Genomic DNA, 19,813 nt, shown 5'->3' on the forward strand with positions numbered 1-19,813 from the left:
GTTTTGTTCCCCTCCCTGTTTTTATATTATTTTTGCTTCTCTTCTCCTATGTTCATTTGTTTTGTATCTTAAATTCCACATATGAATGAGGTCATATATTTGTCTTTCTCTGACTAATTTCGCTTAGCACAGTACCCTCTGATTCCATCCATGTAGTTGCGAATGGCAAGATTTCATTCTTTTTGATTGCTGAGTAATACTCCATTGTGTGTATATATGTGTGTATACCACTTCTTCTTTATCCATTCATCTGTCGATGGACATTTGGGCTCTTTCCATACTTTGGCCATTGTTGATAGTGATGCTATAAACATTGGGGTGCATGTGCCCCTTTGAAACAGCATACCTGTATCCCTTGGATAAATACCTTGTAGTGCTGTTGCTGGGTCGTAGGGTAGTTCTATTTTTAATTTTCTGAGGAAGCTCCATACTGTTTTCCAGAGTGGTTACACCAGTTTGCATTCCCACCAGTGGTGCAAAAGAGTTCCCCTTTCTCCGCATCCTCGCCAACATCTGTTGTTGCCTGAGTTGTTAATTTTAGCCATTCTGACTGGTGTGAACTGGTATCTCATTGTGGTTTTAGTTTGTATTTCCCTGATGATGAGTCATGTTGAGCATTTTTTCATGTTAACCATCTGGATGTCTTCTTTGGAAAAGTGTCTATTCATGCCTTTTGTCCATTTCTTCACTGGATTATTTGTTTTTTGGGTGTTGAGTTTGATAAGTTCTTTATAGATTTTGGATACCAACCCTTTATCGGATGTCATTTGCAAATATCTTGTCCCATTCCATCAGTTGCCTTTAGTTTTGCAAATTGTTTCCTTCGCTTATTATCTTGATGAGATCCCAGTAGTTCATTTTTGCTTTCGTTTCCCTTGCCTCCAAAGATGTGTTAAGTAAGAAGTTGCTGTGGCTGAGGTCAAAGAGGTTTTTGCCTGCTTTCTCCTCTAGGAGTTTGATGGCTTCCTGTGTCACATTTAGGTCTTTCACCCATTTTGAGTTTATATTTGTGTATTGTGTAAGAAAGTGGTCCATGTTCATTCTTCTGCATGTCGCTGTCCATTTTTCCCAGCACCATTTGCTGAAAAGAGTGTCTTTATTCCATTGGATATTTGTTCCTGCTTTGTCAAAGATTAGTTGGCCATCCATTTGTGGGTCCATTTCTGGGTTCTCTATTCTGTTCCATTGATCTAAGTGTCTGTTTTTGTGCTAGTACCATGCTGTCTTGATGATTACAGCTTTGTAATACATCCTGAAGTTTGGGATTGTGATGCCTCCAGCTTTGGTTTTCTTTTTCAGGATTGCTTTGGCTATTCAGGGTCTTTTGTGGTTCCATGCAAATTTTAGGATTGTTTATTCTAGCTCTGTGAAGAATGCTGGTGATATTTTGATAGGGATTGCATTAAATATGCAGATTGCTTTGGGTTGACATTTTAACAATATTCTTCCAATCCATGAGCATGGAATATTTTTCCATTTTTTTGTGTGTGTCTTCTTTGATTTCTTTCATAAGCTTTCTGTGGTTTTCAGTATATAGCTTTTCACCTCTTTGGTTAGGTTTATTCTTAGGTATTTTATGGGTTTTGGTACAATTGTAAATGGCATCGATTCCTTGATTTCTCTTTTTGTTGCTTCATTATTGGTGTATAGAAATGCAACCGATTTCTGTGCATTGATTTTATGTCTTATGACTTTGCTGAATTCATGAATCAATTCTAGCAGTTTTTTTGGTGGAATCTTTTGGGTTTTCCATATAGAGTATCATGTCATCTGCAAAGAGTGAGAGTTTGACTTCCTCCTTGCTGATTTGGATGCCTTTTATTCCTTTGTGTTGTCTGATGGCTGAGGCTAGGACTTCTAATACTGTGTTGAATAACAGTGGTGAAAGTGGACATCCTTGTCATGTTCCTGACTTTAGGGGGAAATACAATCCTCAAGGGGAAAAACTGAGAACTTTCCTCCCAGAGTATGTGTTCTAAGGTTACTTTAGCGGTGAGATAGAGAAACAGCTGGACTGAATAAAAGCAGGGCAGGGGCAGTGGAGTGCAGAGACAGGAATGGAGGCCTTTGCTATAGTCCCACTGGGAAGTGACCAGAGCCTGTATGGCAGGAAAGGTGGCCATAAAGATGGGAAGGCAGGAAGCAGTGTGACTGACTGGTCAGGGGAGGAGAGGAGCAGGCCCAGCCCACCAAACAGAGTGCTGGGTTCTGCGGGCAGGGCCTTCTTGGTGGTAGAAAATAAGGATGAAAAGGATTTCCTCCCCACTTTCTGTGTGTGTGTGTGTGTGTGTGTGTGTGTGTGTGTGTGTGTGTGTGTGTGAAGGCAGGGCCAATCCTAAGCAATAGTTTCAATAGGATTTAGTTGACCTTTGAAACCTCCGACTTGATGTCATCTGTTCCTCCTTACTTGCTAGTTCCTCTCTTCACAGGTTTCCTGAAGCCCAGTGTCCTCATTCTGCTGTAAACTCCCCTCCTGAGGGTCCCCACAGTCACCCCCCACTCCTGTGAGACTCCAGGCTCCTAAGAAGTCCTTCCTTCCTTCTTCTCCAAGTCATTTCCCCCCTTTCACTACTAACATTGATAACAAAAAAGACCACCCAACAAACAAAATCTTTTCCATTTCTTCCAAGCAGTATGTTTGTGAATAAAGCAATCTAATTAAAACAGTCTAAATGGTGGCCACTAATTCTATGTCACTGAGCAAACAGTGTGCATTTTAAAAAGAGAATCCTTGTTACTTCACATGAGTTTCTTACCAGTGTCATTTTAAAATGAAATTTAAAGGTAAAATCATAAAGTGTGGATGCTAAAGATATTTTTAGAGGAAATACCATGGTAGACCAGTAAGCCTTGTCTCCAGTAGCAGCTTCCTTAAGAGGTCTCTACTTGTCTGTACCTTTGCTTCAACTTACTAAGTTATGCTTCCTAAAACTTCTCAAGTTTGTTCACAGTGACTTTGGATAGGGGTAGAGGTGGGTAGGTAGGAGGTTCATAGGGTCTGAACTATTCCTACAGTTGAGAGGTCAGCAGTTACAAAGGCCAGATCATAAACATTTGAGGCTTTGCTGGCCAAACAGTCTCTGTTACACTGGTTCATCTCTGCCTTAGTAGTGCAGAAGTGGTCATAGGAAATAAGTGAACTAATGGGCATGACTGTGTTCCAATAAAACTTTACAAAAATAGATGTTGAGCCAGATTTGGCCACCTGGCAGCAGTTTGCCAACCCATCTATAGATGATCATGTGGGATCCCGGGACAGCCTCTCTTACTATTGCTTCCCATGTGGGCTCCCATGAGCATACCCCAGTTTTCTATTCAGATTCTTCAAGAAGTACATGCCCTTAGAAATATATACCAGGAAATAAGCATGAAGTTAGTACCATTCCTGGAAAATAAAGAGTTGAGGGTGCAACTCATGTTGATCTGGAAAAGGCAGCAGAAGGCCTTAGGGTGCCCCCTGGAACTTACCAGCACACCAAAATGTACTGTCTTCAGCATGACCAGTTACTCTTCATCTAAAACCTGCCTAAATGGTATGTTCAGGTTTTTAAAAATATTTATTTATTTTTGAGAGAGAGAAAGACAGAGTGCGAGCAAGGGAGGGGCACAGAGAGAGAGGGAGACACAGAATCTGAAGCAGGCACCAGGCTCTGAACTCTCTGCACAGAGCCTGACGCAGAACTTGAACTCACAAGCCGTGAGATCATGACGTGAGTGGAGGTCGGACACTTAACCGACGGAGCCACCCAAGTTCCCCTAAAATGATCTTTTACTATTTTTCTAAGCCAGATAATCATGTAAAACTTTTTCTAAAACACTTGTATAGAGAAAAGGCCCTGGAAGAATCTTAATTCAGCCTTATTTTCTTTCTCCAATCCTCCTTCTTGCTTCTTGGGTATCTTTTAACATGTCTTTCTTTTCTGATAGCTCACCCACCTCTACTTTTTGTGTGTTTTGAGATTTTCCTACACACACATGATTTTATCATTCTGGAGTTTAGGGTAAAGAATATCATAGTCCTGCTCCCAGAAATATGTCCATGGCAGGCAGGCAGCCAGCTCCTGCTGAGAAATGACCCAAGGATCTGTCTTTAGTAGCCAGCCCACAGGCCAAAGAAGAGCTCCAGACTGCACATTTTTCTCACCCACGAGGTTATGGAACATGGCGAGAGTGAGAGATTCCTACTTTGTAGAGAATGTCTGCACTCGCCTTGCCTCAATTTGAAATCAATACCAAGGAGGGACATGTGCCAATTCTCCTTCTTGCGATCCACATCTCCTATTATTTTTGAAGAACTGAGTCACTTGAGGACATTGTCCTCTCCTTGGGAGGGTGACCCATACAGACCCACCACAGGGGAGGCAAACTTGGGCCAACAGCTGATTACATTCCTACGTCCTTAGAGGTGATTTCTTTGCCTCAGCTTTCTAAGGGACTAAGAAATCTAATTTGTATGCATAAAAATCATCCAAATAATCAACATAATGTCGAGCCCATTCACATTGTTTGGGGATGATCAATGGGATGAACCCAGAAATGGGCTCAGAACAAGGACAGTATTCCTTCATTTTCAGAGCGCCAGCCTGAGCGCCTGGGTCCACGTCAGCTGCTGCTTTTCCCCCAGCGGCATCTGATGCTCTGCACACACGTTCTACGTGTACCAGAGCGTTCTGGGGTCTGGCAAGTTTTGCTTTTAGGTTTTCCTGTTTTCCTCTTCAGTCCTGAGTCTTCTTTGTTAGGAAGCAATGAATCTAGTGTAGCGGTAGATTTGTGTTTTAATTTCTGAAGTCGACTCACAGCCTTCTTGCTACCTCGGGCTGATTTATTGTTGTTCTGATTCCCTTTTTCTGAATGGCTATTCATTCCCAGCCCTGGCCTCTTTGATGGCCATCTGGTTCTCCTTCGGTCACTCAAACATCTGCCCCAGAGATTTGGAAAATGAGCTTCCTTTGGCAGCCTAAAAATAATCTTAGTGTGACTGAAGCATGAAAGGGAAATCACCACGCTCCACAGTCCGGTAGATACTGACCAGGGGAATGAGCCAGCACAGCTTCCTAGGGATTTGGAGCTTGGAGGTCTTCTGTCACATCTGCAGATTATTTTTTTTTCAAGTGCTGGGAACTGTAAAAACATGGCATGAACTGGGTGCAACCCATCCTCCTGCAGTTTTCCTTGGGATCGGATTTGCTTGCACAATGGAAGTGGTTGGAGATAAAAGCCACACGTTGCATGGTTTGTTTGTAAGGCTTCAAGGGTTTGCTGAGGAAGACACATGATGCTCAGGGTCCAACACTCTATTAGTCACAGTGTGTTTAAGGAGATCTCATAAATGTTTTGGACAGCAGTTACAGAACATTTCTAAACACTAGGCGTTTAACTGGGACCCAGGGGGCCTGTATCTAAGGCAGTGATGGTTTGCTCCTCACCTCCAGAAGAATGAAATTTGCCAGAAGCTAAAAATCAATCCCTAGGCTGTTTCTCATACGCAATTATTTCTAGCCTCATTGTCCAGTGCAGCTTTTCAGAGGTGCTACAAAGAGATACAGTGTCAACATAATCATGATACTCAAACAAGTAAAATGCCAACAAATTGAAATCCCCTTGCAAGTCATAATCCAAAGGTATTAAAATCTAAAGTAACTAACATCCAAACTTAAGTTTCCTTCACTTTTTGAGTTAAAAACCAAAGCACTTAATGGCCTTCTTAGACCTCTCCTATTCCTTATTTTGCTCCATCTTCACAAATGAGATTTTTTTTTTTTTTTTTTTTTTTTTTTTTTTTTTTTAAATGAGATTCTTGATGTTGGGGAGAGGTTGTGTGCTCTTCAGCATCTGCAGCCTGGGCGATTTCTCACTGGAACAAATGTGGCTCTTTCAGCTCCAAGAAAGCTGAATTTGTTGGACAGCAAGTCTCTTGTGTGCTTTCCTTTTTAATGAAATGTAAATGAACAAAGAGAAAATGGACCTATTACCCTTGACATTTAGAAAAATGAGCCAATCCCTCGCTTCTAGACAGTTGTCCCAGGCAAAATTTTGTTCCCAGGACCTTATTTATTTTGCCAAAGACCACATCAAGAACTTTTAAAAGTTTGAGTTTTTACACTACAGTTTCATGGATGCTGGCACAAGACAGGAGATTCCTGGGTCAGAGACAAACGACTTTATTACTCATGGCACAGCAATTACCTTTTGGCTTTCTCCAATCCCAGTTTAGGATTCAATCCCAGTTTAGAGAGTCATGTTTGCATAATTTCCTCCTGTACCTCTATGTCCTATGGGAATGATACAGAGGGACTTGAGTAGATGCTCATACAGTGGATTTATATCATGGCTAAGGAACCCTGATTGTTGGTAACCTGAATCTTTTATGACAGGCTCGGAGCAAATCTGACTACCCTTTGCTCCAGAGAGAGATGTTATCTTTATTATACTGGACAATGAACAAACCTGCTTTTTCTTTCAGAGACACTGTCTCTGACTTTCAAGGCTGTTTACAAACATCCTTGAAAAGATAATCTAGAGTAAAAACAGCCTATGTCTCTTTTCATAAGCCACATAGGAATGGGAGAGACCCATGGAGAACCCTGCAGCCCATAGCAGAGACCGAATCATATCAAGTAAAGGACAGCTGATGAAAATATTCTTGGCTTCTCTAAATACAACTCAGTGTGTGGCAGTTATTTGGAATCCATGACCATGAATTTAAATTCAACTGGCAGAAGTCTTCCTCCCAGTCTGGATGGGGGAAATCAACAGGGTCCTACTTATAGTACTTTTCATTTATATTCAGGATCTTCTTGATTTGCATTTGCACTTTGAGATGAAAGTGGAAGGCTCCCTGTGCACTGCATTTCGTGTGGATCGTGCATCTGACAGATCCTCTGTGATCTCGGGTGCAGGCATTTCCAGTCCTGGGCCACGTTCTCCATTTACACCACCTCTTAGAAGTGCTTAGACTAGAGAAAGCCGTGTTTTCCCTCCCCCATTTACTCAGCTGGAAAAACACCTTCTGTAGATTCATGAACCAGACGTGCTGTTGATGATTCTGAAGCTTATGCCCCTAATGAGCTAGTAAGGGCTAATACTTCTGCCACCTGCTCCTTGAGATTTGTCTTTCCTCAGGTTTTGAATGTTCTAAGGGTTGAGTAACATTGCTTCCTGCTACATATTTTGGGGTAGTAATTGGATATGCCTCTAGTGTTTTGTGTCCATCTCCTTTGGGGAAGACTCAGTTTTGTTTAACCTGCTGTTTAAATGGACTCCTTTCTTCTTTCATAGCCCTGCTTGTTGAGTCTATGTACTTTTTATACTTCTTCTGTCCCTTTGGTTTCTGACCTAGATTTTTTTTTCTCTAAAATACTGTTCTAGATTCTGTCATGTGGGGCTCATCATTGGGAAAGACATGGAATCAATGAGTCCTCTGTTTACTAAAGTATCCATTGTTCAAATGCATCTTCACCACCACCACCTCTGAGTTGGCTAATTCCACACAGGAAATATTCTCCCATCTGACCAGCATCCAGTTCTGGCCTATTATCATCCTGCCTGGCTCCCCTTGCTATGTCTCATGTTTGCTTTCTTTACAATGTAATTTCATACATTTCTTAGGCCACTTCCATCAGGCCAACAAAAATAACCTAGTCCCTTTAAAATTTACCCAGAAATATTTTTAAATCTCTTCCTGGGCTTCTTCACCCTTCACCTTTAAATCTGTCCAAACTTTCTGATCCCTCTTTGGTATAGCTGTCCCAAATCCTCTTACTCAAGCCCTGCAGTTTTGAAATCACCTCTCATTGTTCTCTGGGCCTGAGATTTCCATAGAAGTATTGTTGCATTCTGTTCCCTGTGGTTTTGCCTCTTCTTCTCAGATGGATTTCTTGAGGCCCCGTCACGCCCTCCCTTCTAGTAAAAACTACAGTGGCTCCCCACTTTTATGACATCTACTTTAATTGTGGTTAGGAACTGGCCTCCTGGACTTCACAGTCTCCTCTCCCCTTCATATCTGCACAGCCTGTTGTCTAAGATCTCCGTTTTTCCTTTAAGGAAACCTCTTTCTTCCTCTAAGAAATCTTCACATATTCCTTTGTTTTCTCTCTTCCACTGATTCTGCTTTGATTGTAAGTCCACCGCATGTTCTCAAATCCTCCTTGGTGTCTTGTGCAAACCTGATTTCTAAAAACATGCATTTCCAGGTACATGCATTTGAAACTGTCTTCTTAGAAGTTTGCAGTAATTTTATGGTGCTTTGTTCTCATCTTGAACTCAGCAAGATGGCAGGCATATTCTTGTGGCGTCCCCATTTGTTTTACTTTGTTCATTCATTAAATGTGCCACCCTTGTGTAGGTATGAAGTTGAAATGTTTATCTCTGCAGTCTAGAGCTATAATCAGAGTCTATGTAGTCATCAGATCTAGAGGCACCATGAGACTTGGTGGGGAGAAAGCTTGAGGTGTTTTGTTTGAGCTGAACCCTCACTATAATTTCATGATACACATTAGGTATTCTGTTAGTACTCTCAAGTGCATTTTTATTTAATCCTCATAATAACCCTTATAAGATCATTCTAAGGCAAATTTATCCCTTTAAAAATAAATACTTTGGGGGCACCTAGGTGGTTCAGTTGGTTGAGCATCCGACTTCAGCTCAGGTCATGATCTCACAGTTCGCGAGTTCAATCCCTGCATTGGGCTCTGCACACTGACAGTGTGGAGCCCGCTTGGGATTTTTTTCTCTCTCCCTTTCCCTGCCCCTCCCCCACTCCTTCTCTTGCTTTCTCTCTCTCTCTCTCTCTCTCTCTCTCTCTCTCTCAAATAAATTAACCCTTAATAAAATAAACAAAACTCTAAAAAACTAAAAATAAACACTGTTGGGGCACCTGGCTGGCTCAGTCAGTAGAGCATGCGACTCTTGATCTCAGGGTCATGAGTTCAAGCCCCCCATTCAGCATGGAGCCTACTTAAAAATAAATAAATAAACAATCCTAAAATTTGTATGGAACCATAGAAGATCCCGAATAACCAAAGTAATGTTGAAAAAGAAAACCAAAGCTGGAGGCATCATAATCCCAGACTTTAACCTGTATTACAAAGCTGTAATCATCGAGACAGTATGGTATTAGCACAAAAACAGACACATAGATCAGTGGAATAGAACAGAGAACTCAGAAATGGACCCACAATATATGACCAACTAATCTTCAACAAAGCAGGAAAGAGTATCCAATGGAAAAAAAAACAGACCTTTTAGCAAATGATGCTAAGAACTGGACAGCAACATGAAGAAGAATGAAACTGGACTGCTTTCTTACACCATACACAAAAATAAACTCAAAATGGATAAAAGATCTAAATGTGAGACAGGAAACCACCAAAATCCTACAGAAGAAAACAGGCAGCAACCTCTTTGATCTTAGCCACAGCAACTTCTTACTTGACTTATCTCCAGAGGTAAGGGAAATAAAAACAAAAATGAAGTTTTGGGACCTCATCAAGATAATTCTGCACAGCAAAGGAAACAGTCAACAAAACTAAAAGCAACTGATGGAATGGGAGATATTTACAAATGGCATATCAGATAAAAGGTTAGTACCCAAAATCTATAAAGAACTTACCAACCTCAACACCCAAATAACAAATAATCCAGTGAAGAAATGGACAGAAGATATGAATAGACACTTTTCCAAAGAAGACATCCAGATGGCCAACAGACACATTAAAAGATGCTCAACATCACTCATCATCAGGGAAATACAAATCAAAACCATAATGAGATATCACCTCACACTTGCCAGAAAGGCTAAAATTAACAACTCAGGAAACAACAGATGTTGGCAAGGATGTGGAGAAAGGAGACTCTATTGCACTGCTGGTGGGAATGCAACCTGGTGCAGCCACTTGGGGAAATGGTGTGGAGATTCCTCAAAAAATTAAAAATAGAACTACCCTACAAGTCAGCAATTGCATTGCTAGGTATTTATCCAAAGGATTTAAAAATGCTGATTTGGGGGCGCCTGGGTGGCTCAGTCAGTTAAGTGTCTGACTTCGGCTCAGGTCATGATCTCGTGGTTCACGAGTTCGAGCCCCGCGTCGGGCTCTGTGCTGACAGCTTGGAGCCTGGAGCCTGCTTCCGATTCTGTGTCTCCCTCTCTCTCTGACCCTTCCCCCATTCATGCTCTGTCTCTCTCTGTCTCAAAAAATAAATAAACGTTAAAAAATTTTTAAAAAATGCTGATTTGGAAGGGCATATGCATCCCAATTTTATAGCAGCACTATCAGCAATAGCTAAATTTGGAAAGAAGCCAAATGTCCATCAACTGATGAATGGCTTAAGAAGATATGGTATATAAGGGCACCTGAGTGGTTCAGTTGGTTAAGCAGCCGACTTCGGCCCAGGTCATGATCTTAGGTTTGTGAGCTCGAGCCCTGCACTGAGCTCTGTGCTGACAGCTCAGAGCCTGGAGCCTGCTTCAGATTCTGTGTCTCCCTCTCTCTCTGTCCCTCCCTCGCTTACAGTGTCTTCTCTTTCTCTCTTTCAAAAATAAATAAACATAAAAAAAAAGATGTGGTACACACACACACACACACACACACTGGAATATTACTCAGATGAAAAAGAATGAAGTCTTGCCATTTGCAACAACATAGATGGAACTGGAAGGTATTATGCTAAGCAAAATAAGTCAGAGAAAGATATGATTTCAGTCATGTGGAATCTGAGAAACTTAACAGATGAACATAGGAGACGAAAGGAAAAATACAAACAGGGAGGCAAACCATAAGAGACTGTTAAATACGAAGAACAGACTGATGGTCGATGAGGGCGTGGGGATGGGTTAAATGGGTGACGGGCATTAAGGAGGGCACTTTTCAGGATGAGCACTGGGTGTCATATGTAAGAGATCACTGGGTTCTACTGAAGCCAAGACTATGCTGCATGTTAACTAACCTGAGAATTAAAAGAAAAAAAAGAGTCAACTGTCTAAAATATATACATACATACACACACACATACATACATATGTACATACTGTTGTTTCTATTTGCATCATGAAAAACCACCTCTGATGTCCATGATCTATTGATATATTCTGGGCGCAACCCATGTCACGACCTCTAGTAATGGAAGTTGCATTAACTTGGCATGCGGTGCAGGTGCTTCTCGTTCATACCGAGAGTGAGGCAGGTTTCCGCCATTGCTGGTTAACATGCCAATGTGCCCGACAGAGAGCGGCGTGATCACCACCCTCCCTCATCCTTTGGCTGACAGCTTATTGTGGTGCAGCTGGAGCCTCCATCCTTCCCTCTAGAGTAAGCTCGGTAATTGCAGCTCGGCTCTGTCTGGACCAGGGCAGTGATGAACTGTGGGGCCTGCCCCACTTCCACCGGCCTGGGCATTCTTTCTTTGCTCTCCAGGGGATTCTCTTACGCACCAAAGTTTGTCCAGGTCAGTGCTGAGACCTGGGAGTCTCCTCACAATCAGATCTGTTCTAAGTACCTGTGTCAGGCACTTTCCACTCTCCCCGCTGCCTCAGCCTCACAACGACATCCCCACACCTCCAGAGACCCTTTATTGGCAACTCCTGAGCCTCCGGGGGACCTCTTGTTCAAACTGGGTCGCTTTGTAGCTTTCTCCAATCCCAGCTTTAGGATTCCGTTTTCTCAAGTTGCATCCGTTAGCACATAGTCGTGCTTACTGGTTTCCAGAGTCTTGTTGCTATTGTCTTTTGTTCTCTTTGAACCCTTGTGGAATGATGTCTGTTATTTTAAAATCTCTTCTCTGTCATTTGAGTGTGGCTTCCCATGAGGGGGAAAAAAGGAAGGAAATCTGCTATCTTTAATCAGAAAATTATTTAATTCTTTTTTTTAAATTTTTAAAAATTTTTTTTCCAATATATGAAATTTATTGTCAAATTGGTTTCCATACAACACCCAGTGCTCATCCCAAAAGGTGCCCTCCTCAATACCCATCACCCACCCTCCCCTCCCTCCCACACCCCATCAACCCTCAGTTTGTTCTCAGTTTTTAACAGTCTCTTATGCTTTGGCTGTCTCCCACTCTAACCTCTTTTTTTTTTTTTTTCCTTCCCCTCCCCCATGGGTTTCTGTTAAGTTTCTCAGGATCCACATAAGAGTGAAACCATATGGTATCTGTCTTTCTCTGTATGGCTTATTTCACTTAGCATCACACTCTCCAGTTCCATCCACATTGCTACAAAAGGCCATATTTCATTCTTTCTCATTGCCACGTAGTATTCCATTGTATATATAAACCACAATTTCTTTATCCATTCATCAGTTGATGGACATTTAGGCTCTTTCCATAATTTGGCTATTGTTGAGAGTGCTGCTATAAACATTGGGGTACAAGTGCCCCTATGCATCAGTACTCCTGTATCCCTTGGATAAATTCCTAGCAGTGCTATTGCTGGGTCATAGGGTAGGTCTATTTTTAATCTTCTGAGGAACCTCCACACTGCTTTCCAGAGCGGCTGCACCAATTTGCATTCCCACCAACAGTGCTATTTAATTCTTTTTAAAAAAAAAAATTTCTTTTACATTTATTTTTGAGAGACAGAGTGAGACAGAGCACAAGGTGGGAGGGGCAGAGAGAGAAGGAGACAGAATGTCAAGCAGGCTCCAAGCAAGTGTTCAACACAGAGCCCGACGCGGGGCTCGAACCCACGAACCGTGAGATCATGACCTGAGCCAAAGTCAGTCACTTAACCAACTGAACCACCCAGGCGCCCCAGAAAATTATCATTTAATTCTTAAAGCCCATTTTAGAGATGAGGATGCTGAAACTCAAGGAGGTTGGCTCATGCACCTACACTGGTAGTGAAATGGTGCAACCAGATCTGTACCCAGGCAGCTGCTCTTAACCGCTCTGCTCTGCCACTTGTCTGTAAAGCCAGAAGCTAAAGATTCTGCTTCAGTGTGAATCTCATAGGCTACAAGTGTAGAAAACTGTCCAAACGGAAAGGCTCTAACTTGGAAATTGGCAAATTACGTTAGATTCCATTAATATAATGGCATTGTTGTATAACACATGAATTAGAAATTGCTGATGAATAATAGATTATACCAGCTGAACCAAAGGCCTTCCAGGAGCACTTTTTGCACATTTCATTTTAAAACAACTAAAATGACATCATTCCTAGAACAGCTTGATTTGTTCCGTGTATCTAAAATAATAAAAATACAACAAAGGGACTCTTTAGAGTGGGGACGTTTTCAGACAATAGTCACGAGACTGAAGAGAGGCCCATTGTGATCAAAATTGCACTTTGCATATTGTTACTTCCTGTTCGTTGACTTACATACCACCTAAAATCATGACAGCTTTCTGTTGTGAGAGGGAAAGGTTCTGTTTAAATTCAGAACCCAATGCTAACACTTTGAGGGGGTTCTGAAATAAGATTGCACGGCTGCCTGAGCTCAACAGTGTGCCGTTTGCAACTCTCTGAGACGTCTCGAGGTCCATTCTTGTTGGCTTTAGTCACAGGCTTTCAGTAGTAATGTTAACACACCCACCATCTTTAACGTAAGATTTCTTTGGTATAAGAAATGATATTGGTATTTTCTAGATCATAGAAACCAAATGTCATTTCTTTCTTTGGTGCATTTCAGATTAAAAAAAAAAAGTTATTCCTTAAGGCTGTGATTCTCTTACTTCGAAACCGCCTCTCTCAGATTCTGAAAATAAAGCAGAATTGGCAGCCATGGGGCTCACATCACAAGAACACAGATTTGACACCGCGTGTGTGTGCTCTTGTGAAACTACACCCCTCAGCTTGTGCTCTCGTTTGCTGTACACATGATCTAGCCTAGATCCGGGATATATGTTATAAACAAAAGGGTGTTACTGAAGGGTCTCCATTTTTTTCCTTATCTGTCAGTGGAGAAAATATTTTTCTTTTACCTTGGGACACATGTTTGCTGTGAACATTAAGTGGGAAAAATTTGAGGTGTACGAACTACATAATACGATACAGTATTGATCATCCAAAGTATTAACTTAATTAAAAAGCATCTAGGGGCACCTGGGTGACTCATGCAGTTAAACGTCCAACTCTTGATTTCAGCTCAGGTCATGATCTCACAGTTCAGTGACTTTGAGCCCCACGTTGGGCTCTGAGCTGACAGCACAGAGCCTGCTTGGGATTCTCTCTCTCCCTTTCTCTCTCTCTCTCTCTCTCTGCCCCTTCCCTACTCATGCTCTCTCTCTCTCTCAAAATAAATAAACATTAAAAAAAAAAAACAGTAAAAAAAATCCTCTAAGGAGGGAGGGAGGAAAAATCCTAGTAATGCATGAAACTGGAAATTAGGAGACTAAGAAGTCTCAGCCTTACCTGTAATGAGTTGAGAAGGCTTGGGCAGGTCACTTGCCTTTCTGTTACTCATATGAGGGCTTATGTCATCTCCAAAATTTCTCTGTATGAAAACCTAGGGCCGTGCTGGAAAAACAGAGGGGAAAATGGAAGAAGGAAGCTTCATGAGTCCAGAAACATTTGGCTAGAATTGTTTTCCTCCCTTGACATGAGATCCTCAAACATGCTTTCTGATGGTTTGGGCCGTGGCTTCTATGTAATAAGCCACCCACTGAATGAGCACAGAGGAAGTAATGACTTACAAGCTGAGGAATCCTTTCTCTGTAGGCTGATAGCCCGGGTCAGGTGGTATAAGAGAAAGAACCAGGAACTTAACTCTGTCTCCAGTAATTGCTGTTCACAGTCTGGAGACAGGTTCTTTCCATAAAGCTTTTAAATTAAGCAAAGGAGAGGCCCCGAGGCTTCTCTCTAGATTATTCCTATTTGCATGTCTCCTCCTGTGCCCCAGATCTCTGGCATGTCTCCAAGAGGCTTCTTTTGCACTGGGTGTGAATTAAATGTTGCAGTTTGGGGTTGGGAAAGACATCCCTCTTGAGAATCTCTAAAATCATCCTCAGGATTCCAGTCTTGCCTTTACTTAATAATTTAAACCTGGAGACCTGCCAATCCCTGACATTATAATAGGGATTCACCAAATTTATCTTTGTTTTTATATGTCAGGATGAATTTGTTTTCCCAGGCCCCTTCCTCAACTTACCTACATCTCCTCATTTCTCAGACCTTTTCTCCTCCCCTCTTTCTCATCCAAAAAGATAGGTGAATTTGAGGAGGGAGGGGAACTTGAGAAGGAGGTGGGGTTTACCTCAGAGATTACTCTTACTGCTTACTTTATACATTATCATATACTGAATTTGATACACAATGTATAATTTTTATTATCTGTTAACATTCAGGGTTTGGGTTGTTTGTTTGTTTGTTTTTACATCATAACTACATGACTTTCAATGACCATGAAGTGTTAAAGGATATCTTCTATGTCTTTTTAAAGTTCATATGTTTCTTCATGTGAATCCTACCTATTTTAACTAACATGACTTTTTCCCTTCAAAACCTCAAAGGAAAATAAAATTTCAAATGGGAAAGCTCATTGTTTGATCTATCTCATAAGTTATGTACATATAAATTTACCTCCCCAATTTTTTATACGGGCTCTCAAACACACGAGTCTCCTTTTCCTCTCTAATAAATGTAATTGGTCATTGTTAGCTTGTTTGGCTTTTCTCGGATAGAGGACCTTACAGACCTTGGAACCTTTCTTTCTGTACTGTCCCTTAGGGTCCGAGAGCATAGGTGCACACTGTGCAGACGTGTGGGCTGACTGTATGTGGCTGCCTGCACGTCGCCTGGGCAGTGCTGAACCCGTACGTGGGAGTATAGCACACAGACAGTGTGGTTGGCCCAAGAGGTGTACTTACTTGGCTCCACAAAGTTAACGTGTTACTGTGTTTTAGAATCTAATTTAAATTTCTGGTTTAATATTTCTTGCAACTTGCACTGTAGGGACAAGCACTCACCCACAAGTCAAGAAACCTGGGCTATAGTTAGTTGTGTCTTCATGACCACCTGGGTGACCTTGACCAACAAGTTTTCTCCAGAAATAAAATGGCCTCTGGGGCCGTTTCCACTTCGAAACCTCCTGTTTCTCTGCTGTGCAGCCGAGGTAGCGTGCTGAGGAGGAACTTGCCGGCAGAAGGCTCTGTGGTTCCAGGTCATCTGAGGGCTTGTGCTTTGATCCCAGGAACCTTTTTGCCCACGTGATACCTGTATTGCTGCACTTGAAGCCTGGAGATAAATCCTGGGAGAGGGACCTCATCAATGATTGCAGGCTGGCCTCTCCCGTCAGCTCTGTGCTGTCTGATTTCAGATGCCTGGGACAGATGAGCCCCAAGATTCGTGTGGCCCCGAGGAACCCAAGGGAAACCTGGAAAGTCCCAAGCAGGGCAGCAGTAAGATGAAACTCAAGAGTCGCCTTTCAGGTAAGCGGAACTCTGCCTGGTATAGCCTGTCAGCTTCCAGCCTCAGGAGTGGGAAGATCAAGTCATTAACAGAATGAGCTCTTTTTGTCCCCTTATACCCTCAAAATTGTTTTTCCTTTAGGTAGTACATGCCCCAAGCATAAAACCGCATTCAGCCCGGCTGCCCACGTGAATATTTTTACTTGAGTCATAATGAAGTGACTGTCAAGTTTGTGAATCTCTGTTTGTCTCTGCTTAAACTTGATCATTTACTTCCACAGGACTTCAGGTGACCCATTCGCTGTGGCGTATTCCTACTGGCCTATCTTCTGGGCACATGTCCCTCTCCCCAAGCCTTTGGTCCACCAGAACAAGGGGCAGTGAGCTATTTACTATGAAATCTACATCTCAACTACGCAGGTGGAAAAATGGGATAGGAGTTGAAGCTTTGGGGAACAAGTAGATTTCCCGTTTCCTGGGTATAGCCTCATAGTAGCTGGCCTAGGCCTTGAGAGGAAAAGTCAGTGTCGAAAGCAGAGGCCATGTGCAGAGACCCGTTATGACCCGTGCGTCCTAGGCACTGTCTCCTTGATGGGCTCTTTTTCCTATTAAAAAAAAAACTAAAGGGGCGCTGGCGTGGCTCAGTCAGTTCAGCGCCCAGCTCTTGATTTCAGTTCAGGTCATGATCTTGTGGTTTGTGAGTTCGAGCCCCATATGGGGCTCTGCACCAACAGTGCAGAGGCTGCCTGGGATTCTCTCTCTCTCCCTCTGTCTCTGCCTCTCACCCGCTCTCACACATGTCCTTCCTCTCTCCCTCTCTCCCTCCCTCCCTCCCTCCCTCTCTCTCTCTCTCTCTCTTAAAATAAATAAATAAAATTTTTAAAAATTATTAAAAACACTAAAAATTATGTTTTATGGCTGCGAAGATTCAAGCTGGATTCATTATTCTCTCTCCATTACTATTCTTATAATTAAAGCTTTTTTGTGGGCCCTCAGCACTGTTTCTGCTGGCCTGTTGGAGAAGCCAGTCCTGGCTGCCCACCTGTGAAAGACATCTCATATGACCTTGGGCTGGTTATCTAAAGCCCCTGAACCTCCACTCCCTCACCTGAAAAAAAGGAGATAATCTGACTTTGAAAGGTTGAGCACATTAGGAAACAAACAAAACACATCAAAGTAGCCGTCCAAGAAATGTCAGTCCCTTCCTGCCACACAGATCGGTGGCGAGGGGTGGTGTCTGTGCCTGACAGCCAGGAGCACCGCCCCCCAACACTGCCTGGCCCTCTGCTGAGTTATTCTCAAGTAAAGCAACCAGTATAGGGCCACAAAATACATCCGTTTGTCTTTAAAAACCCGAGTAACAAAGTGAATTAGTTTGTATTTGTAACTCATAATCATTAAGCAGTATACACCTGAACAGGGGGTTGTGACAAAACAATGTACTCTGGCCAGAGGCTGGTAAGTCGTAGGACAGATGTGGTGCCCAAGGTCCCCGTGTGGAGAGGACAACCAAGCCCCCCTGCAGCCCCCGAGGTACGACTAAGAGAAATACATTTACCTTCTGTGTGCTGGGCTCCTGGGAGTCACGGGGGCATAGCAGACAGAGATCTTTAGGGCAGCTGTCATAGCAGAGTTAATCAACACCTTATTAACAGTTCTCAGGGGGGCCACAGAGCTCTGGAGAAAAGTCAGGGACCTTTGAAACCCGTACAGTCACATTCCTCGCTTTATGGATGAGACCGGAAAAGCTAAGGGAATCCCAAAGGTCACCCGGTGCCAGCAAAAAGATCTGCCTCCCAGACAGTTCTCCTTTCCACCCCTTGGCTTCCTGAGACTCTTGAAGAGAATCCTCCTCCCCAGTCTGGGGCTTTCTAGATACAGATGTGGGGAGGGTGATGTAGCTGGGGACCTTTCAAATCATAAATCTCTAACACTGTTTATACTATTAATTTAGAACAAGCAGTACATTCAGCTGAGTAGTAAATCCAGGGCTGCTACTGTTTGCCACAAATGGATGTCACCCTCCCTTCCTTTCCTTCCCAGACATCTGCGGCCATAATAAGGAACTATGTATAACATGCACGAAGTCAGGGAGAAGTCAGTGTTCAGTTCCCAGCTCTGCCTCAGTTCCTCAGTCCCTCAGGCTATGTGGCCTGAGACCGATGACTTGAATTCTCTGAGTCTCTCTTTCTTCATGAAAGAGAGAATCCTCATGTGTAAAATGAGGATTCTAAATTACTTTTATTCTAGGAATCAGTGTACCGTCTCAGTTGAAAGATGGAGAGAATGAATGTGGCATGGCCACTCCCGAATATGGTAGCAATAGCCCACATGATAGCTGCCACTGTTGTCACGTTGCCGTCATTAACATCAATTCATCATCGTTGTCTCCTCTTTCCCTCTCAACAGAGGAAGATGGTTGAGGAGGGTCAGACAAGAATATTCTCGAGAACTTGAAGGCCATGATAAGGCTCGAACGAGAGTGTTTCTGGGTTGTGGCACTTAGGGGAGGCATCCAGAGGACACAAGATAAAGGAGGGCCAGTATCTTGGCAAGATTTGACAGAACCAAAGAGGAAGAAAACAACGGTGTAGACTAGGGAGAAAATGCATGAGAAATGTTTAGGGGCAATGGGGGAAAATTGGTTAGAGAAGTTTTTGGCAACTGTTTTTCCTCCTCAGCCATCTGAAAGATCCAGTAACTCAACAGGAACAATGATTGAAACCAGCAGAACTTGTCACAGAGATTAGGGGTAAGGAGCCCCTCAGGGTGGGAGCCGATGGCGGCAAAGTGAGGTAAAATATCAAGCGATATTTATAGGCTCCCCGGTTTTGGAAAGGATGCGGGAGGAGGACAAATCTGCTCCTTTGAGAATCAGCAGGCTGAAGCAAAGAATTCGTGTAGCAGGGTAGTGGGAGATAAGGCTGGAAAAGCAATTTGAGATCTATGAAAGAGGCTTACGAGTCTTCATTCAGTGCTGTGAAATATGGTTCAGTCTAAAGACATTTGAATACAGGAGATTTTAATGCGATCAACTGCTAATTTGTCCTGTAAACTTGGATGTTTACTTCGTATTTTCTAACAGTGAGTCACTCTGGTATTTACGTATCAGTATATTATCTACAGACACTACCGTATGTGGTTTCTCTTCTGTTGAGGCAAGTGCCTCCCTGTTGACTCAGAAGGCACTTTCTTCTAATAAATCTTTTTCAGATGAGTAAGCTTGCCAAGATGGATTAATCTGGCCATGAATTAGTAAGTCATGAATTATTAAGGAGATTCTATAAAGAAGTTCCAGCCATTTTCACTAAGATTTTTGCCTAGCTTGGCTCCAAAATGACTAAAGCCATTTTATGGAACATTTTTCCTGATATTCTAACCTGAATTTTCCTTACTTCATACTTCCTTTTTTGCCAGCAGGGTTCCCTTTTCATTTTGGTATTTTTGATTTATCCACATTAATCCCTTAGGT

General features: G+C 42.6%; 1 protein-coding gene across 7 annotated transcripts in view; it reads left to right on the top strand.

Annotated features, from left to right (window-relative positions):
• The window catches only part of PDZD2 (PDZ domain containing 2), a 364,618-nt gene that overhangs the window by 297,429 nt on the left and 47,376 nt on the right, over window positions 1-19,813 (top strand). For all 7 annotated transcript variants that reach the window (XM_019450712.2, XM_019450714.2, XM_019450715.2 and 4 more), the window contains one exon: window positions 16,251-16,362. In XM_019450712.2, coding sequence (XP_019306257.2) covers window positions 16,251-16,362 — 112 coding nt within the window. The remainder of the gene's footprint in view (window positions 1-16,250; window positions 16,363-19,813) is intronic.

The sequence above is a fragment of the Panthera pardus genome, unplaced genomic scaffold, assembly GCF_024362965.1.
Source record: "Panthera pardus isolate Hobbes unplaced genomic scaffold, ASM2436296v1 HiC_scaffold_2, whole genome shotgun sequence".
Taxonomy (NCBI): Eukaryota; Metazoa; Chordata; class Mammalia; order Carnivora; family Felidae; genus Panthera; species Panthera pardus.